At 35.1% G+C, this 26,895-nt stretch overlaps 3 protein-coding genes across 3 annotated transcripts; all 3 read right to left on the bottom strand.

The window, feature by feature from the left end:
• Positions 1 to 1,300: 1,300 nt before the first annotated feature.
• Positions 1,301 to 3,644, bottom strand: LOC145574603 (putative ribose-5-phosphate isomerase 3, chloroplastic). The gene is made up of 2 exons (XM_081632432.1): positions 2,912 to 3,644; positions 1,301 to 1,830 (listed from the first exon to the last, which is right to left on the bottom strand). The coding sequence occupies exons 1-2, from the start codon at positions 3,521 to 3,523 to the stop codon at positions 1,588 to 1,590; spliced, it is 855 nt and encodes a 284-aa protein (XP_081488558.1). The 5' UTR covers positions 3,524 to 3,644; the 3' UTR covers positions 1,301 to 1,587.
• A 781-nt stretch (positions 3,645 to 4,425) lies between these two features.
• LOC145575230 (alpha-1,3-arabinosyltransferase XAT2-like) lies at positions 4,426 to 5,571 on the bottom strand. The gene has a single exon (XM_081633124.1). The coding sequence runs from the start codon at positions 5,569 to 5,571 to the stop codon at positions 4,426 to 4,428; it is 1,146 nt and encodes a 381-aa protein (XP_081489250.1).
• Positions 5,572 to 7,729: 2,158 nt separating this feature from the next.
• On the bottom strand, positions 7,730 to 15,316 carry LOC145576326 (PITH domain-containing protein At3g04780-like). Its single transcript, XM_081634097.1, has 8 exons — positions 15,165 to 15,316; positions 14,957 to 15,043; positions 12,910 to 13,033; positions 11,120 to 11,168; positions 10,976 to 11,033; positions 10,825 to 10,871; positions 10,434 to 10,511; positions 7,730 to 8,126 (listed from the first exon to the last, which is right to left on the bottom strand). The coding sequence occupies exons 1-8, from the start codon at positions 15,201 to 15,203 to the stop codon at positions 8,075 to 8,077; spliced, it is 534 nt and encodes a 177-aa protein (XP_081490223.1). The 5' UTR covers positions 15,204 to 15,316; the 3' UTR covers positions 7,730 to 8,074.
• Positions 15,317 to 26,895: the final 11,579 nt, after the last annotated feature.

Below are 26,895 nucleotides of genomic sequence, written 5' to 3'. Positions count from 1 at the left end.
TATCACCCTTTGTTCCTTATTACTCATTCACTTTATTATTATTTCAGAATACTCGTAACTCTAGGGTACCATGTACAAATGTAATATTCCATATTACATGTAATTTTTATCTAACAATATAATGCAGCATTCTTGTCTGTTTTACATTCCCTACAAAAAACTTAAGGAATGGAAGAAATAGAAGACTGAAGAAAATAATTCAATTGAATCACATAGAATGATTTCCTAAGAATTACACAGTAATACAAATGATTCACAGAGAGCTTCAATAACTTCAGATAATAAAAAGGGGTCTTCCATGGTAGGCTAACTAGTAGAAAAAGTTTACAGCCTTGTTCAAATGTTGTTGCTTTAGTACTTGAAACATGGATATATTGTCTTATTAATCCCCTTTTTTACTCATCCATAACAGGGATGCGATCATGGAAGCTCAACTGGATTGTTATAACAGTGATATCTCTGGCTGTGATATTATGGCAATGATGTTTCTCAGCGGCCATCGATTATGATTTTTTATTGTGATACTCATACTCTTCCAACCACCTCCTCCCCCAACACACACACACACACACACAACACATACATAGAATCAAAGAGAGAGTGGCAGCATATATGAGGTGATGCTTATATATTCTGTTACTGCTGCTACTTTCAGCAATTAACATTATTTATGAAATACCATTTTGTACCACTATTGTTACAATAAATAAAGGCTTATGTACTGTTAGTCTACTATCACTTTTAGAGTTTTAGTCCATTAGTATGGGTAACCTTAAAATAATATTAGTATTGCAATTTTCTGAATGTTAAATTTTAACTTTCCTAACAATTATACTCCTTCCAAAAATGTCTTGCGTGAATCTTTTGAGTTAATATAGCCTTCCTAAACCCACCATACACAGGATACATGGTAGTGGTAATTTTTTGAGGGGTGGTGGTTGTTGACTAGTATGCTGGTCTAAAAAATTTCAATGCACTCAATCAAATGGGCTCCAGATTACATTCATGGTGATTCTATTTCTCTCAACCCTAAAACATATCCAATGTAAAAAAAAAAAAAAAAAAAGAGCAACTTCCAATGTAAATAAAAAGAGCAACTTCTGGATATTGACCTACCTATAAAATTTTCATGCTGCTATATTGGAGATTGTTTACACATGCCATTTCCAGAAGTCAAGATAACAGACATTAGATCAAATTAAACAATTTTTACATCATGTAAAACATTAAAAGGAAGTTGACAACCATCAACAGGAAAGCATGTTCAGGATCAAAGCTGACAAGATGTAGAAATCAGAACTTCACGAATTTAAGAGTCGGAAATTTTTATTGCACCAAAGCGTAATGTACACAATTCAATAAGTTATCTCTGTATCTCAGCATTGATTCTCATCTACACTTCATAACACAACTAAATAACATCACAACAATAATTAGATACAACAAGATGCAAAAATATCAAACCAGACCAAAGATGCCCATCTAATATTACAGGAAGTGAGATAACATTCGTAGAGATGAAGAATAAGCAGTTATTGCTGGGAGAAGGAGACTATTCCATACCCGGAATCCATCAACCAATGGAGATCACTTGGTCTTCACAGTTACTCCAGTTTTCCCAGCAATGATGACCTCACTAGCCATACCAAGGAACAACCCATGTTCCACTACACCTTCCAAAGCTGAAATTTCCCTCCCTGCAGCTTCAGCATCCTTGATGGATGTTGGGAAGTATAAATCCACGATGTAATTTGAGTTGTCAGTCACATAAGGCTTGGCATCCCCATCCATTCTCAACTTTGCCTCACAACCCAATTCCTTAAAAATCTCCTGCACACAAGAAAGTACAGGCAAAGATATAAACAGGCCTGCATAACAAATGCTTGTCTGAGGGAATCTACAAATGCTACTCTCCAATATAAACAAGGATAAGTCAAAATTTTATAAACATTAACTTCAACTGCAAGTTGTCCACAGCCATAGAAATGACCTAAGGTGTATATTACCCAAAGTCCCAGATTCTTTATTTCATGACATATACCCATGAAGGATCCTTGACACTATGACATTGGACACTTAATTTTCAGCTAAAATCATGAAATTTTTTCACAAAAAGCTGAGTCAGGACAATGAAGACATACACTCGTGGCCAATATAAGTACTTGAGTCCAAGTAACATAGACTAAGCCTTTTGATCATCAACAAAACCTATACAGGTTTCTACTCATGCCAATAAAAAATCAACACTTACGCTCATTCATCAAAGTATGGGATTTATTACTGATGAAATCTTCTAATGTACCCATGTATCATCAATAGAAATAATTAAAACAAACAATCAAAAGACCACCAAAAGAGAGCTCAAGTCTACTTTGAGTCTACATTTATAATGATAGACTGATTTCTGTAGCCTGAAATGCAGCACACAAAAATACACTCTTTATTCTATATCACTTGACCTTTGACGATCAAGTCCGAGCTCAATGGTAGAGCTTCCACCGCCCAACCAAAAGATACCATGAACTAAAGGCCACAAATTCAGCGTTCCGTGTTCCAACAATCAATGCCATCAAATTGAACATTATAAGTACCCCCTTAATTTCCCTTATCTCACTCAAACATTAATTACTCGATTAATTTGTATAAAGGACCAAATTAACCATAAAAGCACACTAAAAACGCAATTTTGAACAAATTGTCACAACCACATGAACTATATCTACAACAACATTAAATTAAATAATATATATAGCTACATTTTAAAACTCGGGCATATACCAACTACTTTAATTGGTTAAAGTCACGAGTATAGTCTAGTACCCAACACCTAATATCAAATCCCGTCTACATCACTAATAACATGTAGACATAACAACAAAACATTAAACAAGTAGTAAGAAACAAAACATGCCTGCAATCTCTTAAGATTATATTTCCAGCAAAACTGAACAACTTCAACAGGCATAGCAAGACGACTACCACCCAAACCATCAACAAGCTTAGTATCATCAACAACCACAATAAACTTATCACTAGCAGCTTCAACCATCTTCTCCCTCAACAACGCCCCACCTCGCCCTTTCACCAAATTAAGATCAGGGTCAACCTCATCAGCCCCATCAATAGCAAGATCAATGCGAGGATGATCATCAAGTATCGAAAGCGGAATACCCAGCGACGCAGCCTGTTCTTGGGTGCGTTTCGAAGTTGGAATTCCAACAATGTTGGTGAGTTTACCGGAGGAGAGAAGCTCGCCGATTCGGGCGACGGCGAATGCGGCGGTGCTTCCGGTTCCGAGGCCGAGAACCATGCCGGATTTGATGGAATCGACGGCTTTTTCGGCGGCGAGTTTTTTGAGATCGTCTTGGGAGAGGGTGGGAGTTGGGGTGGGAGAAGAGAGGGATTTGATGGTGGTGGAGAAGAAGGGTTTGGAGGTTCGGTAATGGCGGAATTTGAGGTTGAGGAGTTTGGTGGAGGGGGAGATGGAGGTGGAAGGGAGGAGAGAGAAAGTGGCGGACGCCATTGGAGAGGTTTGAAGGTGAGAGGAGTGAGTGAGGAATGAGAGGTGAGGTTTAGAGGAAAGTGTTGTCCTCTACTTGGTTATCTGATATTGAGATTATTGAATGAATTTCATTTGACTCATTTTATTTTTGGATTGGATTCATATGATTATGGGGTTGGTGACAATTGGAAAAAGGAGGGATCTTTCTTTGTTTTTTCAATCTCTTTCTTGGTGGGGGAGATCACTTCACTTATGGCTTGACAATGTAGTTTAGATTCGACCCTGATTCAAGCAAAAAAAAATTTATTTCGAGTCTGAGGAAAAAAATAATCCGAGTCGGAGGCGGAAAATACAAAAAATCTAATTTTAGTAGGTTATTTGCTATTGCACTTGTATAATCCTCGCTCTAAATCCAACCCGTTGTCATCCCTAATCACTAACACATTTTATTTATTTATTTATTTATTCTGAATAAACTATCACTAACACATTCTAAAGATTAGTTCACGTATTTGAGAAAAATACTAGTTGATCTATTTGGTTGACAGAATATGTTAATTAACGTGGTAAAATCGATATTGTCATGAATTATTTGGGGGCATTGTTGAAAATTCAAAAGGTTAAGTGAGAAAATTGACCACATATGCCTTGATGTATTGCCATAACTGCATGATTTCATCATCCGAAACTTGAATTTCACTAACACATTTGAACTAATGTCCTAATGAAATGTACAATTGTGTTAACATTTCTTTTGACACATTTAGTCACTAATTTTCTATAACAATACAAAAATAAATTTTGCTCCAAATTCATTTTCTAATCACTATTTTAAGCATTTACAAGTAAAGTATTTGCATTTACAGTATTGCACAAGGAAGCTTAGTTCACGATTAAATACAAATGTGCACATATCTTAAGCTTCATTGACGAAGAAGTTCCAACGCTTTTACCAAAATTGTTCTAAACTTGCTCATATCCAACCTCACATCTTGATTATCCATATAAATCTTCTTAAACTCGGGCCAACCCGCCTTTTTAGCTATTTCTGGGTCTGTAATTGCTTGATGTTTAATCGGATATTGCTGAATGAGGCTACTTTCCTTTACACTAATTTCATACTCCAAATATTTGAGGCTCATGTTTTTAGCAGGACGCTCGTAAAAGATCTTCGACACCGACTGCAGTCCTATAGGAATTACCTGAATCAGGACTGCATTTTCGGGGAGGTAAAGAATGTTAGTTAGCCCTGCTCCATGAACACCAAGCAATACATCAGCAGAATTTACTATTTTGGAGAAGTTTTTTAGGCTCATTCGTGCATCGATAACCTCTACATAGTAGCCTAATCTTTGAGCTTCGGCTACTATCTCATTTTCATTCAATATGGTTCGAGTTTTCTTCCTTGAAATGATAAGCAACCTCGGCTTCCTGTCATCCTCTGCAGTCATCTGAATCGCGGTATCCCTCTGTAACGAATAGATTTTTCTTATGAACTTTGTGTAGTTCCTTAATGTCAGTCCATATGGTAATTTCTCAGGATCTATACCAAAATCTCGGTGAGATTTAACACCAATAATTGCATTATTAAAACATCTGTTCTCTTTGTCACGATTAAAGTCAATAATCTCATACTTAGACAGTGCCTTCAGTGTAACTTCGTGTCGTTCATTCCAGTAATAATGCTTATCTTGTATTAAGAATTGAACTTCCCTGTTGAAATGAAGGGATGTAAGATAAAGGGGTATCAAGATATCACTCGTGTCGTGGAAGATGTTGCCTCCATACCCACCAGTCGAGAACACAATGGCCGGAACTGAATGATTTACAGTACATTTAGGCATTTCTTGTACTGATGATACTGGTTTAAGCTTCAACTCTTTTACCTGTCCCATGACAAACTCGTCTGTTTTTCGAGCATAAATTTTGATACCCCAAGTCCTATTTTCTTGTAACACTATGTTTTCTAGTTGAGGTGAGCTGAAAAAGATGGAGGAAGAATTTCCATGGATCCTTATGTCCCCATTAAACTCGCAATAATCCGATTTTTCCCCTGAAAAATTACACATTGGTGCTAGGAATGGCTCGAAACTGTCGCGTGGGACGAGTTTAACTACAAAAAATAAATTTAAAAAAAATATTAAGAGGTGATCAATTGTGGTTAAGCAAGAAAGAAGATTTTTAACCTCAAAATGGTAAGAAATTAGTGTATAGCACCAACCTGTATTCTTGTTGTTGGAATTAAGACTCTTCAAATTGATTTCCCCTGAAAACAAGAAGCAAAATAACTTGTAAGTTGTATTGAAACTGTCATTTTTGTAATCAATAAACGTTTTGTATGTTAATAAAAATGATGCGTCTCATACGTATATTTATTATCTTAAAACATTAAAATGCATCTTAAATTTCTAACAAGCTAAGTGAAACAATTAATTTACATAAACAATGCGGAGTACAAGTTTATTAGATATTACAAAAGAATCACAAACTTAATTAAGGTTTTCGATATCATAGATCGAAGCATCAAACGAGCAAAGGAGAAACATACATACAAGTTCATACAAACACAAGACAAAGAATGTAAACTTACAAATAGGTAAAGGATCCATGTAAGACTTGAGAACTGTACAAAGGCTGATGGTGACAAGAACAAAGCTAAAAAGCACCCATAATCCAACTCTTTTCCTCTCAAACTTTACACAACATTTTGCCAATAATTTTTCCAACATATTTTATTTTTTGTATTTTTTGTTTCAACAAAATTGAGAACAAAATAATTTTCTGAAGAAAAAAAGAAAAAAAAATTACTTTTTAAAGTCAACTTAAGAAGTGTATGGAATGGCCATGCAAAAGGGTTGATTTCCCTAATTTAGGAGTATAATGGCTAAAAAAAAAAAATTCAAATTAATGACAAAAAAATGAATTAGTCACATTTGTAAATGTATCTATATATATACACATACAAATAATTTTATAATAAGGTTGGTATGAATTATTAGTTTGGTAATCATATAATGCTCCCCACGATTTGGTGAAGGCTTGACTCTAGAATAAAACAAGATCCAAAAATTGTTTAATTTCATTAGGTGCGATGCAGACATGCAATATCTTTTGAGTTTGATTATATTTTGCAGGAATTTGGCTACCTTGGGTGTTTCATATAATTTCATATTACATAAATTGTTAAGATAATTGTGGATAATTATATAAATATACACCTACTACCATATTGGCTAGTATTTAGGACAAGAAAATACACGTACACACCTACCATATACAAGTATTTAGTTTGAATTAGTCATTGTTTATTTGGTGCTTTGCTTCTAGGCTTCTTCGAGTACCATGCATGCTTTGTTTATTCCCTCCTATTCTCCTAACCTTTTATTAAGGGAGTTTAGACTGGTAAGTATGCTAACTGTTCCTTCCCAAGTCCTAATCATTACTACGTGTAGCATTATTGGTGAATCTAACAAGATCTTAAAGCTAACTTTTATAATATAAATAAGTTTTAATGAGTAAATTAGTGTGTGGCCCGGACGATACTCTAAGTTTAGTTTATACTTCTTTAATTTGTAATTATATTCGAGTGTTTGTATAGCTAGCATGTGATCCGGGTGTTGCCTCGGGTGTCACTTTTTTTTTTTTTTTTTTTTTACCTCATATATATGTACTACGTATTTATTTTATAATCTTGTGAAAAATAAAAGTTGATTAAGATGGTAGATGTATCACCTTAATGTGTTGGAGGTTACGGGTTCGAATCTAGGTTAACATGTTTTCGCCGGGGTTACTTATTCAGAGGTTAAGAGAAAAACTAAAAACTAATCTTAATCTAAAAAAGAAAAATCAGTTGCAAACTTGCAATCAATCAAAATCATTTAATTAATAATTAATTTAATGGGTAAGAATAATTTCAGTTTAGTTAAATCAAATGTCAAGAACAAAGACTGATAGAATTGATCGTTCAACTGCCTGATTGTTAAAGGACCAATATAGAGGCTCAATGCTTGTCTACACCCAAACATGAACCGTCCCAAACTAAACTAATCTCAGATTCTTCACAATCATTTTAATTTGTTTATCTTTGCTTTCTTGCCGTTTTGTTTTGTTGACTTGAAATGGTAATACTTCATTATTAAGATCAATTTCAGTTTATGCCCAGCTAATTTATAATCATTCTAAACTAATAGAGTGACCGAGGAAAAATTAACAAACAAGAAAACGACATGAAAACTACGAGTACATAATATCGTCATCCAAGATCCAGTATGGACCAGTTTGTGAACCCAAACTCCCTTAACATCAAACCATTGACCAGTTCCGACACATGAATATATGATGTGGGTTACAACCTGTACCTGTCCAGTCTATAGACCAGACCGTAAGGTGAAAAATGGCACATCAAAGAGCTATGAAGGGCAGCACATCCTGGACACTATAGCACATAAGATGTCACAGCTTTGGGGTATAAATTGTCATAAACAGCCAATACATGGCTAGTGTAATCCAATATTGAAAAACCGAATAAGACTGGAAGGTTAAAATACTCAGGTCAATTGTTCCAGCTCCAGATTAATGCTGGTCCTCAATCTTCTTCAAACCCTTCATATCTGTTGTCTCAACCCTGCATTGAACAATCTTTTAGTTTCTACCTCTCAACTGAAACATTTACAATCAAAACACTTATACCCATCATCATATTTTCATCAAGGAAAACAAGAGTATACTAGGGGAAAAGACCGCCGGGGGGGGGGGGTGTGTGTGTGAAGGAGGAACTATGTTTATACAGATCCAGAGGAAGAGAAAACTTGTAAAAGACTCCTACACTGCACTTAGTTTTGAAAATCTGCAGGATGTAGGAAGTAGGACTCATCATTTCACATAACACTTTAGGCTCTTAAACGGTTAAACCTTAGCTCAAACTGGTATGGGAACAACCGAACAAGAAACTCATGACTAGAAATAGCTCCTATGATGAAGTCAATTAGTCAAGGGATGTAGCCAAATCAGCGATTTTAATGAGCTTAAAGTAGCACCATCCAAATTCTTAAACAATAGTAACAGCCTCAAAATAACAAAAAAAAAAGTAAAATGTGTACTCACAAGAGATATGCAGCTAAATCTGCACCGAGCTATTTTTTGAGATTAAATAGAACTGACCAACAAAAAAGATCTATGTTTTAATGCTCAACCCAAGGCCTCAAGTTGTCAATTACACAATTAAATAAGGTCCTCAATTATTATCAGGGAGTTACTTCTAGCACAAGCCTTTTACAGTCCCTGGCCTCAACCTTGTTAGACTTGACATGTCTCCTCAAGTTAAAGAAGGTACAACAACCTTAAATACACCATGGAACAAAATCAAATCAACAGGCAGAAGGCAATACTTTGTGCTACAGGGTAGAGCCGAATGACAGGTGTACAAAACACGGCATTGTTGAGAGCATGTGAGGACACAGCAGCAATGATGCTAGATGGTCCAAAAAATGGTAACAGGGGAGGACAATTTTTACTTGTCCACGTTTGCTTTCCTAAACTGAAATAATCTTTTCACTTGTCCACATTCACAGCCTATAAATAGTTACTTATGCTCTTTTTTTTTTTTTTTTCCTTCTAATTTTTTTATTGGGTAGAACATATAAGTACTTATCAGCTTCACTATCTCGGATTACAGCAAAATGATAGCTAGTCCCAACTAAGATAGCCCTAGGAAGCCAGTGACACTGAAAAATTAACATTAGTAAAAATATCCACATTGATAGTAGAGATTGCTTGATGCATGAGGATTCTTGAGGTTTTCTTGGTTTAACATAGCATAGTATAATTACAGGTTTGTTGCACATCACCACAGAAATATAGATGAACCAAAGGCCCAAAGCATCAATCGAAGGATCATGACTCCTGACTAAGGCAGAGTCTCAAAGTCAGGAAGGCCCATTAGGACATTTTAAGAAATTTACTGATCAAAGGACCTAGTGCACAGGCAAAGGGAGCCTAAAAAGATTAGGGGTTCTTAAGCTCCTTATAGATTTCCAAGTATTTGTGAATATTCAGAGCTACTTATGCCCACCAAAACATAAGATGACATTTAGTTAGATACATTAGCGGCATTATAGCAAGAACAACCTAGATTAAATTTGACAGAGTACAGCGACAAAACTGTGTGCCATCACAGGCAAGTGCCTTTGGGAACTAAATAGCTTTGAAGTCATTACAAGTGTCTTTGGGAACTAAGAATTTTGTAGTCATATCATGTCTAGATTACTCATTGTCTGAAACAAAAGCATATAGATTGGCCTTCAGTACAAAAGCATTTGAAGTTTTGTGCTATCTTTACAGCACTTGTTCTTTATCAGTATCATTTCAACTGAATGAGCTCATGGATAGTGAAACCATGACCTAATTTAGCAATCCCATCCCTCTAGAAGTAGATCATGATGTGCACATTATGATACTCCAGGCTTCAAGTAGCTTGTCACTTGTGGCTACCTATCTCAAGTAAGTCATCAAAGAATCATACTACCAACACTTCTCTTTTTCTCATATATAAAAATCTAACATTGATCTACTACTTTTATTTCTTGGAAAAAATGAGACTTCATGCCTAAACCGAAACACGGTTCATTTCTAACCGGACTTGTTTCTTACTTTCTTGTATAAATAATGAAGATCACCAGACACCTTCCTAAAGTTTTTTGATAACCGCATAACCCCACCGACCCACCAAGGTGCAGGTCGTTACAGGTGATGCGCATTTTGGGTTCTAAGCGACTTGAGCTTTTTATAAGTCCCCCCCCCCCTCCACACACACACACACATACACCCACAAAAGATTGAAGCAGCAAACAAAATGACAAGTCAGGAAAAATGTAATCAATAAACGATAATTACAAAGAAAGACAAGATTTATTCACACCAATGATGAACTTACGTTGTTCCGTACAAAGCAATCTTCTGGACCTTGGTCACCTCCGATCCAGACTGATTATCTTCAATGAAAATTGTTAAGCTGTCCATGCATCCCAACAAAGATAATTAGAAAACATATAATTGTCAAGATGATGTACTTTCTCTGTAAATTTGTAGCAATTTGATTCTAGCATTTGCCCATTTATAACTTTGATTATTAACTTCCTACACATCTATCAGTAAATTTTACAAAAAGTTGATATCAAGATAAAAATAATTTGAGACATATCCAGCATTTAACATAAAAACATATTTGTAACTTTGTAAATAAAACATGTGAAACTATTGCAATTATAAGGAAACAGCAGAAAAAATATAAAAGCTACTTCAGGCCTTTCAGCAATGAACCATACCTGCGAACATTTTGGAATTTGACATACTTCAAAACTACGGGCTTTCCCTGCAATGGACGATGTTGTACACATTGTAAACATAACTGCTATTAAGATGGAGTCAAATTTTAATAATGTTGATGATAGAAAACAGGGAGCATTGATCAGTTACCTTTATATTATCAGCTGAAAGCTCAACTGTATCACTAGGAGGATAGTCATTGACATTACTGCCATAAATATTAACCAAAGATCAGATCCAGAGATACTTAAAAAATCTCAGATCAAGAGAAAGAATGAGACCATGTAAAGATACCTAAATCCCATATTCTCTTTGTTTGAGTAAAGTTTGACAGTTTTAGGACCTGAAAATGAAAACTCTCTTCAGAATTTTGACAACCTACTAAAATTGCAGGGACCAGGGAGAAAAAAATTGCAAAATTAATATGACGCATTTAATGTCCACTGCAACCAAGAAAATGTGAAATTAATAGGTATCAAAAACAATCACAAGCTCAAACTTTTTCCATCAACAAATAAAGAAGTGTTCACAATTAATCAATAAGTATGACATGATTTATTTGAGCTGCTACCCCCCAAATATAGGCAGTGTATTATGTATAACATATGCATGCAATGCATCAACCTATGCCTAGTTACTTGAAAAAACTACATCAAGTCCCAAATGAACTCAAATGGTTACTTTAAAGTTTATGCCTCCTTTATTTCAATATTCTACCACAATGCATGCTCAATGCTAACCCTCTGGTCATCCAGCTTAGATCTTCAATACCCTTTGTATCCTGTGACTAACTTAAAAATTTAAATTAAACAAACTAAAAAAAGAAACAATAAAATCCAAGAAAATCACAAGACATCCCAGGGAATTAGCAAAAATTTTGCAATATGCCAAGCAATCCCCTAGGAGATATGTAAAGAGTATCATGAGAATTTTGTTAAAGAACAAAAAAATACCAGAATTTTGAAAAAAAAAACAATGATATAAAATAAACGAAACAATAATGGAGATCAATCCTCCACAATTTGATCTCCCAAACATTTACATAATTGAAAAAAGATGCAATTAGTTTTTTGAACCATAGTTTATCATACTCCAAGTCTTGCATAAGAAAACAATTCAAATGATGGATTGGGTAAACTCATGACTTGATCAATGACATCCTTGACCAGTAAATCCAAAAAATGAATTGCGTATGTAACATGGAAACATAGGCCATATTATCACTTAACAGAGTACCCCTAGTCTGCTTCACCAAAAATCTTCACAGTAGCTAGATAAACTACTCTAAAACTCAATGAAGTATATTCCTTTAAAACCCCAACCCAAATAGCCTCTCTGTAATGGACCATCACAATCAAGAAAATCATTATAAACCTGATACGTTAAAGTTCGGTGATCACCTGATACAGGACCAATCCCCAGTTTCACATAATCCTAAGTCCAAACTTCTAACCCACTCCATAGTTTACCCACAAACTGACATGCAATGAAACTTCACACAAGCACATCTATAATCCTTACTTCTAATACTGTGGATATGTCTTTTCTACATAGGAAACTAAGAGAGCAGCAACCACCACACTGAGCTTGAGCTATCATAATCTCTTAATACAAAACATGAAAACAATAAACTGTCCTAAGAAATTACGTTATAACCACAGCAATATACCATTTCCACGGAAGAAAGAGATGGAACAACAAATAAATATATCAAGAGGAAAGACCAATATAATCAATCTCAGGACATACAAATTGTGCACAAAGTACCAAAGATAAGAACTTGCAAGATACGTGATACTCCCTAGAGTAGGCCAAGTAGCACTGAGGCGTTGACAAAACCATTACCAAGATTAACAACCAAAATTTATCACAAAAAAATCTACATAGTGATTCAGCATGAGTAATAAAAAAAAAGTACCCAGATCACAAAACAGTAATTGACAGCTAACACACCATAAGCATATGCAATAATAATTTTTTTTTTTTTTCCATAAAATGTAACTAACTAACTATTTTCTCATTCTATTTTTTGTTCGATCTATCAAGAGATTGGAAAATAGGTCAAAGGTGATTATTATAGTGACCTTCTTCCTCTGGTCCTTTGATGACTATAGAATGCAGCTTAATGACTTGGGTAAATGGAATGTAGATCAAAAGTTGCTCATCAGCATCACTCTCTAGATTCAAGCCATCATCTTCACGGTAACCCTGGTTCATTGACAGCAGAACATTAAAAAAGCAAATCATAAAATAACTAATCTCAAAGTAACATAAATCAGATTGATAACCAAAATAAATAAATAAATAAAAGCAGCATATTAATACTTATATCATTCAAATCCCATTATGTAATATTGTTAAAATATTCACTGTCAAACAGAAGAGTGCAAATTTCCCTAGTATGTAGCATCTGGTATCCCACCTTTGCATGTACAACAGACGAGTGCAAATTTAGGGTTTCTCACCTCTTACAATAAATAAGCTGCAACAATTTTTAGGTTTTCAAGTTGTAAAAGGTAAATTCTTTGAGAATAATGTATTAGGGTTTTCATTTTTGTGGGCTTGCGATGGATGTAATTATATTCACAATACTGACTGTGTGCAAGTGTCTAAATCAACTATTTCGTGAAACAATTTTGTGATTTTCACCCAAAATGAGGTGCCTATATGTCCTACCAATGTCCAAGTATCAATTGATCCAACACTTGTACTTGAGGTAAAATGAAGACTACGGGGAACATCTATTGGATAAGGGAGTCAAGGGATTCAAGGCAAATTTTCCACCTATATAAGAGCTATGTTACTTGAATGCAGGTGTCAAATACAGAACATATCCAAGTGTCACTCGCTCTTAATTTCAGACACAAGGTTAATATCCTAAAGCTATATGTGGGTGTCAGCATGTAGAAAATCCAAGTTTATCCCCTTGATAAACGATTGTTATTTATCAAATGGCAAAGTTGTAAATACATACTACCTCCGTTACATATTAGTTGCAACTTTGAAATATTTTATCTCTCACAAATATTACCCAAAGTTGCAACTAATATGTAACGGAGGTAGTATATAATTTTTTGTATTGTTCATAGTAACACTGCTATTACCTGTGATATTATAATTTAATCCCTATGGTTAGCAAGGAGATAATCTGGGGCTCCCTCGTCGGCATGTGGCATCTATAAAACCTATACTTGATTTATTAAAAGTTTTGCATGTACTTCATACTTTATAAATAGAATGCAAACATTTCAGCCCTTCAGTCCGAGTTGTTTTCTAGAACTTGTCATATTGAGCACAATCATGAGCATACATGACATTCCATTCCCTTTAGGCATAGCTATCATAATATGTAGTAGTTTGCACAAATTCTAAATACAATATTGCTGACATTTGTGTAACCTGTAGGAGCACGAATGCGAGGCAGGTACATTCCAAACTAAATTGAAGGGCATTTGGGGGAGCAAAAGTGTTATAAGTCTATGTTGTTATTCACACCATGATGGATTTATACTTCCTACTAATTTCTCAAATATAGAACAAACGAGATCCTAGATAATTGATATGGTTTATATACTTCGTATGTGAAAATCTTGAACGGACTAGTGCTACATCTAATTAAAAATCGTAGATCCACCACTTTGCAGTTTGCACACCATGACTGTTATGCACTTCCTATTAATGTCTCAAATGTAAACAATTAGAAACCACTCCTACCAGTCGCCAAGACCGAGAACAATTAGTCCTGGAATCAAATCCTCCGTAATTGCATACACATCCCTATCGTAATTGCGCCTATTTCCCATTCTTCCGCATGTAAATTGCATACACATCCCTATCCTCATATATTTTTACGGGAAAATATTTGCAACGAATTGGAATAAATTGATGATACATTCAATCAACCCAGAACAAAACAACCAAATTCAAATAAACACAGCTAGCAAAAGCAGCATCAACCAGATTGAATTCCACAGTATCATGAACTAATCAATAAAAACTTACAAAAAGAAAAGGCAAAACCCTAATTTTCAAATACGAAGATTCAATCAAAAACACTCACAAATTACTTCAAAAATGCAAAAAAAATTCAAAATTTTGAAAGAATTGATGAAAAATCATAGAGAGACGAACCTGTTTGAGGGCATTGGCAATAGTGTGAGTGCCACTTTGATTGAGACATTCAATACCTCTCCAATCGATGTGCTCCAATAAATCCACCTTCGAACAAAATTAAGATTAAATTCAATTAAAAAAAAAAAGAGAATAATTGCAGAATCAAAAAGAAAAGAGATTAACAGGCGAATTGAAAGATGAATAGGAGTTGAAGAAAGAGAAATACTTGGCTTCGCTGAATTGCAGAGGTGGATTCGGCAGCCATGGCGGACAAGACAAGCAGGAGAAGGGAGGAGAGAGAGAGAGAGTTGGGGTCCTTGAAGAGGAAAGAAGAGAATAATAATGCTGTGGAAGTGCAGCTTTTTCTGTCCCTTATAAGGACTACCAAATTGGTTTAACTACGCTATTTATTTATTTATTTTATTTTATTTTATTTTCTGAATTGAGCTGAAGTGAACTGATTGGAGTTGAAATGGATATTTTATGAGAGAAGGAAATTAGGAGTTGAACTAAACTTAATTGATTGGAACTCAACTAAACTGAAATTAAGCTGAAGTGGACAGACCCTAAAGTCGACTCTATGTTTTTTTTTTTTTTTTTTTTTTTTTTTTTTTTTTTTTTTTTTTTTTGTGTTTAAAAAGCTACTAGGTTAAAATTCTGTGCAATGCACGGTTGTTAAATATTTTTAATAATAATATTACAAATATATAGTATATAAAAGATATTCATAAATATTTCATTTGGATATATATGGAATATGATTGTCAAACTGGAGAGAAAATATCATAAGGTATAAATAGTTTATTTAAGCATTTTGACCAAAAAAAAAAAGGAAAAAGGTAGGAAAATTCTTCACAAGGTAATGACAAGTGTCATGGAAGGATTTGCTTTTAGTATAGGTTAATAGACTAGGGCGGATGATGAGAATAAATTCGAGTTTATTCATATAAAATTAGTTTTAAATAAAATTATAAATTAATTTTATCTATATATAGAATCAAGATCATGTGAGAACCAAAATCCTATAATAGGAATTAGGAACTAATCGTGATCGTTTATCGCTCTCAATCCGAAGGCTAGTGTTTCAACCGCCATTTTCAATTTCTTTAAGGGTATTTTATAATTTCGTCAGTTGAACGACCTTGTTTTTCATGCGCTGTTTCATTTTCTTTCTCTCTTCTTCCGCATTTTCTCTCTCTACTTTCGAATTCTCTCAGAGGCGATTTTTCGCTATTTGAATTATTCGATTGCGCTCATTGATTTGTCAAATTCTTCGATTTCGATCTTCTTTTACTTCATATTCTTCGATTTTTGTTATCATTGAGGTAATTTTTTCCTGTTTTTATTTTATTTGGATTTTCGTTGTTTATTTCAATTATTATGTTTACTTCATTTTAATTTTCGAGATTTAGGTTTTTGTTATTGTAAATTTATCAAATTAGTTTATTTCTCCAGTTAATTTTTCTTTGATTGATTTTCTAAGACTTAGTGTTCAATTTAGGGCTCTGTTTTTATGATTTAGGGGTTTTTTATTTCCGATTTAGGGCTTTTACACTAAGGCCCTAGTGTTCACCTTATTTCCACTATTTCAGGGTTAATAAGTTCAGATAAGGGTTAATAAGTTCAGGTTAGATAAGTTTAGCAAAAATAAGTTCAGATAAGTTGTGATAAGGGTTAATCAGGGCTACCCAAGTTAAATTTATAACTAAAATAAGTTCTAATAAAGGCTAATAAGTTTAGATAAAGTAAAAATCAGGTGAATAGAACGCAACCCTTACTTATGTTTTTCTTTTTGTTTCTGGTTTGTTCGTTGATTTTGTATATTCTGCTATCTTTCAGTAATTGTTACTGATACATTCTTATTTTTTTTTTATGTTTTCCTTTTTAATTTATTCGTTTATTTTCAACAAATTCTGATACTGAATTCTTATTCTTTCACTTTTATGTTTTTTGCTTTACTTTATGTGGTTTTCTACTTTATTTATAATATGACTCATTTACTTTTCAGGAAAATGTATCATTTACTTATGTTTGTCTTTTTATTTTGGTTTATTCATTGATTTTGTACATTATGTTACCTTTTACTTATTTTTACTAATGCATTCTTATTATTTATTTTTACTGTTACCTTTTAATTTTGTTTGTTTTTCTTTATGTGTCGTTTTATTAACTTTATACTTTGAATCATTTACTTTTTAGGAAGATGAATGAACTAGTTGAGTGTTCCTCTGCTGTGACTTCTGGAGATGTTAATGCAGTTGATCCGTCTTCCTCTGTTGTGACTTCTTCTTATGTTGATGTTGTTGAACCTTCATCCTCTGCTATCACTCCTGAAGATGTTAGTGTAAGCATTTTGAAAACACCTTCTCAGTATGTTACTCCTAGGATATTGCATAATTCTAAGGATGAAAAAGAGTACATTCCTGGTTGTTCTTTGCAAAATAAACCTGTGTTTGGATATGAATTTTGATAGTCTTCCGGTTGGAATTGATTTTTATTCAAAGTATGAAAATGAATGTGGTTTTAAAATTCATTTTAGTACTACTAAAACAGATAAGAATTTGACAGGTCCTAATGGGGAAAAGGGACTTGTAATAATTAAGTACATTTTACGTAACAAAGAAGGGTTTGTGTCAACTAATAAGAGTAAGTTGAGAAAGATGTTGATAGTGCAGCTTTGAAGAAGAAGGGGTTTTTTTTGTTTTTTACAAGAAGTTCTAACAAAGCAAAAACAAACAAACAAGAGCTAAAGACTAAAAAGACCATAAAAGCAAACGGCGAAGACGAGCCTGAACCGCCAACTAGTGGGCCGGAGTAATCCACTGACGAGGGACCTTGCGAAGCTCGCAAGCAGAAAATCACGAAAGCGAAGTCCTAATATCTTGAGGGAGCCACATGCAAGAAATATCTCGATCACTTCTATCTCGAAGAAAAGTAAATAAAATCGAGCAGTTAGTGTAGATTAGCAAACGCCTGAAACCTCAACGATTTGCAGCTCGAAGGGCCCATAAACAAGCTTGTAACTCATAATGGAGAGCTGAAGAACAAATTAAAGCTCGTGAACCACCGCCTATCACAAAGTTCGAACAAACATCTCGAAAATCCAACCTACCCCAGCACTGCCATCTTCAACATTCCATGCCCCATTAAAAATTAAGCAGGCGTCGAAAGTAGACGCGGGAGAACCTTGTAGACAACAAGAAACAGAGTTTACCAAGGCTCTATGAGGAGGTCTCACAGAAGAGTGAACAAGCAAACTAAATTCCCAAGCCAAAGAACTCCTAGAAATCCAATCCTGCATCATGTGAAAGATCACAGCTGGAGACAACACAACTTGGAGAAAGATTTTATGATTACGTGCCAGCCAAATAGCCCAACAAAAGGAAACAAACGAGACCAAACCATCCTAATTTTTATCGCAACGAAAGTCTGAGACCATGTCGATAAGCCAAGCAATAAATGGATTGTCATGCAAAAGTTACACCAAAGAGGCAGTCGAAGTAGAAGCCCAAAGATAAGAAGTAAATGAACAATCCCGAGATAGGTGATCTAGTGTTTCTTGATCCTTGTGGCAAAACACGCAAGTCGAGTCCACTGGAATACCCCTTAGTTGCAAGATTCCAGTAAGAGGTAAAGCATTATTGATAAGCTTACAACAAAAACATTGTAATTCAGCAGAAGGGGCAATCCCCAAAAGTGCTTCCACCAAGAGACAGGGATTGTAGAAGAAACTGTAGAGCCAACCGACTGATTGAGCAACATAGCATAAGCTAACTTAGTAGAAAAAGAGCCATCCCTAGAAAACTTCCAATATACAAAATCATCCATCGGCTGTGTAGGACGCTCCAAAGCCAAAATACGAAGCGCCGTAGGGGTATCAAATAGCCGATGAACCAAAGTCGAATCCCACGCGTAAGAACGCGGATTGATGATAGAAGAAACATGAGTCGGAAGAACCGTCTCACCCAAAGTTGGTCGAAAAACCACAGGTTCCCTTGGAACCCAATTATCCTCAAGAATCCGAACCTGAGAACCTGAACCGATCTTCAAAGCAATCCCATTTTCTAGAGTCGACAATCTTGTCAGCAGACTGCGACAACCCCAAGAAGGATGCGGAATTGTCTAAGGCTTAAAGAGCGGAGGGAAGGATACTTGGCCGTAAGTAACTTAGAGACCAAAAGCTGAGGGTTACGGTGAATACGCCAGCACCGATGAGCTAAAAGAACAGAATTGAAGATGCTTACCCTACGAATACCTAAACCCCCCAAACCTTTAGGCAAATGCAAGAGGGATTTCGAGCGTAAAGCTAGTCCTTGAGACTGAGAATCAGATTTCCACCAAAATCGAGCCAGCAGATTATCAATCTTCGAACAAATTGAGGATGGAACCTTAAACACAGAGAGAATATGATTGAATGACGCAACTAAAACCGAGTTTATAATAACTAACTTTGCTGTCGAAGAAAGGCCTATAGAAGTAAAATCCGAAAGACGCTTAACTACCTTATCAATAAGGAACCCAAAAGTCAGAAACTTTACTGCGACTTAATTCTACCGATAAACCTAAATATGAGCCAAGAGATGGCTTGCACTGCAGCTCCAGACTATAAGAAAGGTACTCTCGATAGTCATCCGGAGTATTCAAGCTGAACTTAACAAATGACCTTTGTAAGTTTATAACCTAACCTAACAGTCCGCAAAACTCCGATGAAAGAGCTGTTAAATTATCACATATTTCGGGAGAAACCGGTAGAAATAACAAGGAATCGTCTGCAAAGAACAAGTGAGAGATCGAAGGAGCACCTCAAGAATTAGTAATCCCTCGGATAAGAGACTCTCTTTCGACCTTTCTAAGCATAGCAGAGAGAACCTCCATGCAAAGAACAAATAGATAGGAAAAAAAGGATCACTCTGACGAAGGCCGTAGTGAGGCTGAAAAGCTGGTGAAGGATTCCCATTAACCAGCACTTGATAGGAAACTGTTGAAATGCACTGACTGATGATGTGAACCCAATAAGGTGGGAACCCATACTCTTGAAGTAACCGAAACAGAAAATCCCATCGAACCCTATCGTAAGCTTTGTTCATGTCCAACTTGATGGTCGCAAAAAATCTCTTTTTAGCTTTTGAGCTATTCATATAAGAAATGACTTCATGAGCTATTAACGCATTGTCCGATAAAAGACAACCTGGGACAAAAGCGTTTTGAAAGTCAGCCACCAAACTTGGCAAAACTAAAGTGAGGCACTTGGAAACGCATTTATAGATCACATTGCAAAGACCTATCGGCCGGAGCTGAGAGATGAGTTTCGGATTCTCCACCTTTGGAAGTAAGGCGAGGAAGGTGCGATCCCATTCTTTTAACATATAACCATGAGCAAAGAAGTGCTTAACCGCCGAAACAACCGAGGAATCAACACAAGACCAGTGAGACTTGAAAAAGGCTGATGGGAACCTGTCTGGACTAGGAGACTTATTATCATCAATACCGAAAATTGCATTCCGAATCTCTTCTGCTGAAAAAGGAACCATAAGAGACTGTTGTTGTGCAGGGGAGAGCTGTAACACCCTAGAAATTCCTTTCTTTTAAAATACATGTTTCGCCCTGTTTAAAACTTTAAATAGGAATATCTAAGACATTACCGCCACCGTGAAAAACGGTTAAGGCAACTATCAAAGGCACACAGCGGAAGACTAATTTCAAAACTATTCAAAACAAGTCAACTTGAAAAGTCAATCAACAAAAGTAAAGTCAAACCAAAGTCAAACGAAGTGAAATAAATTCAACCTACAACTTGGAACCATTATAGGCCCTTATTAAAACCAAAACTGAACTCAAAACTCTTCTCGTTAGTCACGCATAATAATCAAGTCATATATAATTAAAGCAATAAACACATCATATACTTATAGAAACTAGCATGATTCGCTCTTCACTCATGCCCATTCATGAAAATGCTTCATCACCTGAAATGCTTATCTCTACCTATTTCCACAACTCTCCATCAAAAATGGGTCATCATAGGGCCAAGATAAAGACAAGGCCAACAAACACACAAAACACATAATCAGCAAAGCTGAGTACATAAGCGTAATTAACACACTAGCATACAATTCCCTATCAACACACGACTTACCTTGTTGCACCTGTTTTTCAAACATACAACATTCAATAAAAGTTCTCACTAGACACTAAATAATTTATTTAGCGTTGATTACGCATCGAACGGGTTTCCCACTAACCTCCCCCAACAAATTGAGGTTATTGACACGGGAGCTAACCGTGCCAGCATCAAAAACCACTCATACGTGGTGGAATTCCTACGCATAATAATAATAAAAGGAATGTACAGCGTCCTGTACTCCAATAGAAGTTATGGTTAAATATAAAACCCCATAAATCCCCCCATAAGTTCATACTCAAGGTATATACGTTCCAAGAGTTTTGGTGTGTAATCTCTTTCACTTTATGTTATTTACAGATTATTAAACTCAGTGATGACTCTCAAACCATAATCATTCAATCAACAATAATTAATCAAACAATTCAATATACCGATTTAATTCTTGAATAATTAGTGACCATATAATATTAAATGTTGAACCCTTTTTAATTCTACCTCGGTGTCAAGGACACCTTAAACGCATGAAGCGCCACAAATCCTATCCCTCGGTGTTAAAAACACCTTAAGTGCACTAAGGCACCAACATACAATTTATTCCTCGTGTACACAAACACTTATATAGCTCCTTCCTCATGCTTAAAGCATCAATAAAAATTATATGAACCATAATAAAATTCCTTTTTAATATTCTAAACTAAATTAAACATCTAGTTTAATTAAACATGCTCTCTAACATGCCATAAATAAATATGTGGTTCATAAATAATATTCCAAACTATTATTTTCCATCCAATAATCCATCACAAACAAATCATGCTTCATAATCCAATCACCAACAACATCCAAATCATAATTTCCAATCCAAACCTAGCATGATACTGCTCGTAATCAATCAAACATATTTAGCATGATATTACATCAACATAATTATACTAAGTACGCAAACGTACCTTGTATACGATCTTAATATCGCCGCAATTAATAAAAATCGCTCACTTCAAAGTCTCCTACAATTTAAAATTATAGAAGAGTATTAAAATCCCCACTCTACACAAATTTCCAGCAATATATACTATTATAAAATTCCTCATAATTTATTTAAAATAAGCTGAAATTATATTTAAAACATCATACTTTAATCCCAATTAATGGGTAATTAAAATTCCTTAAAGAAACTTGATTTTTAATGCTTTACCAAAAATTCCAGCACTATATTTTAATTAAAACTTGCTGTAATTTAGTCTTAAAACACTTTAATCAAAGGTTTACACCATTATATATCATAATCCTTCAATAATTTATAAATCAAAAACCTAGGGTTTCAAAAATTGGGGCTTTTTAATTAAAAACATAATCTGAAAATTAATTAACATAATACTCATAGTCAAACATCAAAATCAAATCACAAAACCCATAATTAATATTTAGATCTAGGATTAAATTGGTTTTTAAAACAAAGATTTAATTTTAATTTTTTTTTTCGGAAAACATGGCAGCCGACAACCACCTGGCTGCTGCCGGCGCCGGTGGCTGCCTGCTACCGGCGACTGGCAGCCACCGCTGCCGGTGGTCGGCCGGTGGTGGTGAAGGGCAGCCAAAAAAAAAGAAAAGGGGAAGGGGAAAAAGGAGAAAGAAAAAAAGAAAGAAAATAAGGAAAAAGGAGAGAGAAGTTTACCTTGGGTTTTCTCCACTCTAGGCAAAGTTTGATTTGCCTCATATGTGGGATATTTATACCCCTTCTCTAAGACCCTTCTCCCTAAAATTTCCTTTTTAATTTTCCTAATCCCATCCCTAATAAAACTTTACTAAAATAAAAATTTCCTAAATTAAACCCCAACTTAATTAAAATAATTAATTAAATAAACTTTCCTTTTATAAAATATTTCCAAACTTATTAAAATAAATAACTAAAATATTTTAAATAAGACATTTCAATTCAATTAAATACTTCTCAAAATACTTATTTTAAATAAAATACATATAAAAATACGAGGTATTACAAGAACGAAGGCAACTGTAAACTTTTCCACCAATTAGAATTGTGAGAAATAGCAGAATCTGAGACTAAATAGAGATCCTTATAAAAATCCAAAGATAAAGACGCTATACTTTCAAAGTCACGATGCCAAACCCCAAACGAATCTCTCAAACCAAAAATCTTATTATGTCGTCTTCTAGATTGTACTAAAGAAAAAAAAGAGGTGAAAAATGAGAATCTCCTAAGACATCCCATTTGATTTTTGCACGCTCGCGCCATAAAAGATAAGTTTCTTGTGCCTCTACAACTTTCTCGTCCTTTGTAGTAATAAAATGGCAACGATCTATATGGGAGGACAAGACCGAAGAAGCTTGCTGAACTTCCGATACCAAAGTCTTCCAATTAATCCCCCAGAATTTCTTGTGTGAAACACACCAAGCTAGGAAACCGTTCTCTAACAACTGATACTTTCCGAGATAATGAAAACATAGGGGAACTCGGAAAAAACAAGGTGATAGCAGAGTGCACAATTTCATGAACCTTAGAAGCAGACAAACACCGATTTTCCAACTTGTAAGGACGCTTTACATACCCTGAATCGACTGTATCCAAGAGAATAATAGCTGCGTGATTCGAAAACAGAATAGACTAGTGTAAAACCTTAGTGTCAGGGTAATTAAGAAACCAAGCAGAAGAGGCGTAGGCTCTATCCAACCTTTCAAAAATGGGATCCGAGTCTGTCCTGTTATTAGTCCAAGTAAACTTTGGACCTGAAAAAGGAACGTTTACCAAATCCAGCCCCATAAGCTAGCTAATAAAATCCATCTGTCTTGGAATAGAAGAGCTACCCCCTAATTTATCCGAGAGGTATTCTACTTGGTTAAAATCACCAAGAAAGACTACATTTGGAATGGTTTCAAGAATATTGGTAATAAAATTCCAAACCTCCGAACGATAAGAAATCTGAGGCGATCTATACACAAACATTATATGTTTCAATTCATCTCCTTGCACAAATTTGCAGAGAAACACATTCTGAGATCTATAAATAGAAACCAAACCCAATGGAGTAAACCAAAACACAAACATACCACCACTAAGACCATCAGCATCCACGCCACTACAACCCAAAAAGGACAAATGAGCTAACTTTTGTACAACGTTATCAACAGACACCATAATTTCTATGAGACAAACTATATCCAAACTATGAGAGCGGACTAGAGAAGAAATATAAGGAATTTTAGGGGAGTCCGCTGATCCTAAACCTCTACAATTCCAAACTCCGACTTTCATTGATACCTTGGTGACCCAATACGGTTGGTCACCAATCGCTCAGAAGTTATTATAGACACTGAAATCAAGATTCCTTTGCGTCTCTTATATGGAAGAAAACAGGGAAGACTACAAGAGTTACGAGAATTCTGAACTTGTTCCTCAAGTAAAGGTGGTATAGAAGGTTCAACCTCACTACTCAACCGTTTCTTAGGCCCATGATGCTTAACCCATTCCCACATCTTTTCTCCAATTCTCTGCAGCTTAAAACGTTTTAATCTCTTAGATGGAGGTTTCGACTGTCTAAGAGAATGTGCTCTTTGTGAGGAGAATGACACATTAAGCATCTTGGGCTTAAAAATAGGTAGAGGGGGTTTGTAGAAGGTGAGAAATGGGTTGGGTTTGCTGTGTGACTAGGATTTGTAATATTAAGTTGAATATATTATGTGGATTCAGAATGTATTTTCAGTTGTTTCGAAGGGGAGAAGGACGAAGTATCAACCATAAGGGCCCTTTTTTTTTAATTGGGTACTCCGGGGTTGGGGTGGGTACATGTCCTTGAGAATACTCCGAAGATTCACTCTAGTTGTTCAGAATCTTTCAGTCCTTTTTAGGCCAATATTCGAATTGGAAAGTTTACGGTCCATATCAACTGTTGACGTACATTCTATCAGCCCCCAAAGGAGAAGGCTTATAAGAGGACAACATGCAAGAATTCTTCTTATGTCCAACCCTGTTACACCTAGAACACAGAATAAATAAATTCTCATATCTGATATTGATCCATTTAAACTCAGAGTTTCTCCAAGAAGAATCCTAGTAATAATGCTTCAAAACATTAATCTGGAGCTTCACTCTAAGCAAGCATCTAAGCGAGCATGGAATGGGTTCATCAACACATAAAATGTTCCCGGCCAAAGAAAGCATCGGTTTAACCACATCTATCTCGCATAAGTTCAGAGGTACCTCATCAAGTTGTACCCATATAGCAGCCTTGTTGAAACTTATATCCCTAATCGAGTCACATGGAGTCCAAGGTTTGAACACCAGAAGAGCTGCCCAGTACGCCAAAGTTCCCTGCTCCAACATAGCGTCTCTGTCACGGGCATCTTCACATAAAACAAAAAGATATTATTGAACATCTAAACTATAATTTCCCCAAACTTAATCCATTGGGTTGACACCCAATCTATTATTCAAAGTTCGAAAAAGTGACAATAGTCTACAAACTTCCCGAGAACTAGATGACGATGTAAATTGGAGTATTGGGGTTTGTAACTAGGCTGAAGTCATTAGAAATTGAAAGAGGGAAAGAGAAAACCAAGGAAATTGCAATCGACAAACTAGGGAAAGCAAACAAAGCTAGGAAACTAAAAACTCTAATTACAGAGCTTATGTATAAGAGTTTACGAAAAAACCTCTGAATTGAGAAGAATCACTAAGCTTTAATCTTATGGGGTAGAAAAACCGACTCTGATAATTGTCGCCGGTGATACGGGAGCATCACCGATGAACTTGTGCAACCGCCAGTGAATAGAAAAGAGCATCAACAAATTAAACACAGAGGAAGAACAACGAATTGGGAACCCCCAAAATGTACAAAAATTAGAGGTTTCCGACCATATAATTGTAAAAACTATGAAAAACTTGATTTGAATGATTTTGAGAGTTGAGGGGTGGAAGAAAGCGGTTGTCGGTGATTAATGGTGGCTGAGGTGAAAGGCTCTAGAATTCTTCTAGAGAAAGAGGCTTCTGTTAGAGAGAGAAAGGCTTTGTTAACATCAGAATTTGCGATTGTTTTTGAAGAAGTTAGTAAAGAAAGTTGGATATGCTGCAAGAATTAAGTTTAGGTATTGTAGTAGGAGAAATACATGGTCTATCATTTTCATGCGCCTCACTGTCATCCTTTTGCTACTCCTATTACCAGAAGTTGGCATTACTTTGTTCACAAAAAATTCATTTTCATAATGCTAGGTTGAATATTGGTGTTGTATGTGATTATGAAAGAATGTGTGGTGGGCATAAACATATTAGGTTTAGCAAAAATGACTTCAAAAACTTTTATCGTGACTTAAAAGTGTATGTATAGGATGTTGATGGTGTCATGTTTTGAGGAGAGGGTTAAGAATAGTAAGGGTTTTTATTTTTTTGTTATTGTGTTGATTCAAATAGGCATCTAACACGAGCATTTTGGGCAGATCATATAGGTAGAAGGAGTTTTCTATTGTTTAGTGACTCGATTTCTTTTGATACGACGTATGACACAAACAAGTATTCTAATTTATTAAGTTTCATACGAGATCAAATTAACTGAGTTTTCTAATTTCTTTCTAAGTAGTTGGCTTCGCAGCAGTGGCGAATTTAGCATTTTATACAAGTGGATTCAAATTAAATTAAAAATAAATAAATTATATTATAATTATTTTTAAATTAACAAATTAAATGAAATTACGTATATATATTATATTGGATATTATTGATACATAAAATTATTGATATTGATAAATTAGTCATAAATTTATATCACTGTTTCTGGAAACAGAATACTCCTCGGGGTTAGGTAAATAATGTCAAGTTGTC

The sequence above is a fragment of the Chenopodium album genome, chromosome 13, assembly GCF_948465745.1.
Source record: "Chenopodium album chromosome 13, dcCheAlbu1.1, whole genome shotgun sequence".
NCBI classification, from domain to species: Eukaryota; Viridiplantae; Streptophyta; class Magnoliopsida; order Caryophyllales; family Amaranthaceae; genus Chenopodium; species Chenopodium album.
This window is presented reverse-complemented; position numbering and strand designations above follow the sequence as displayed.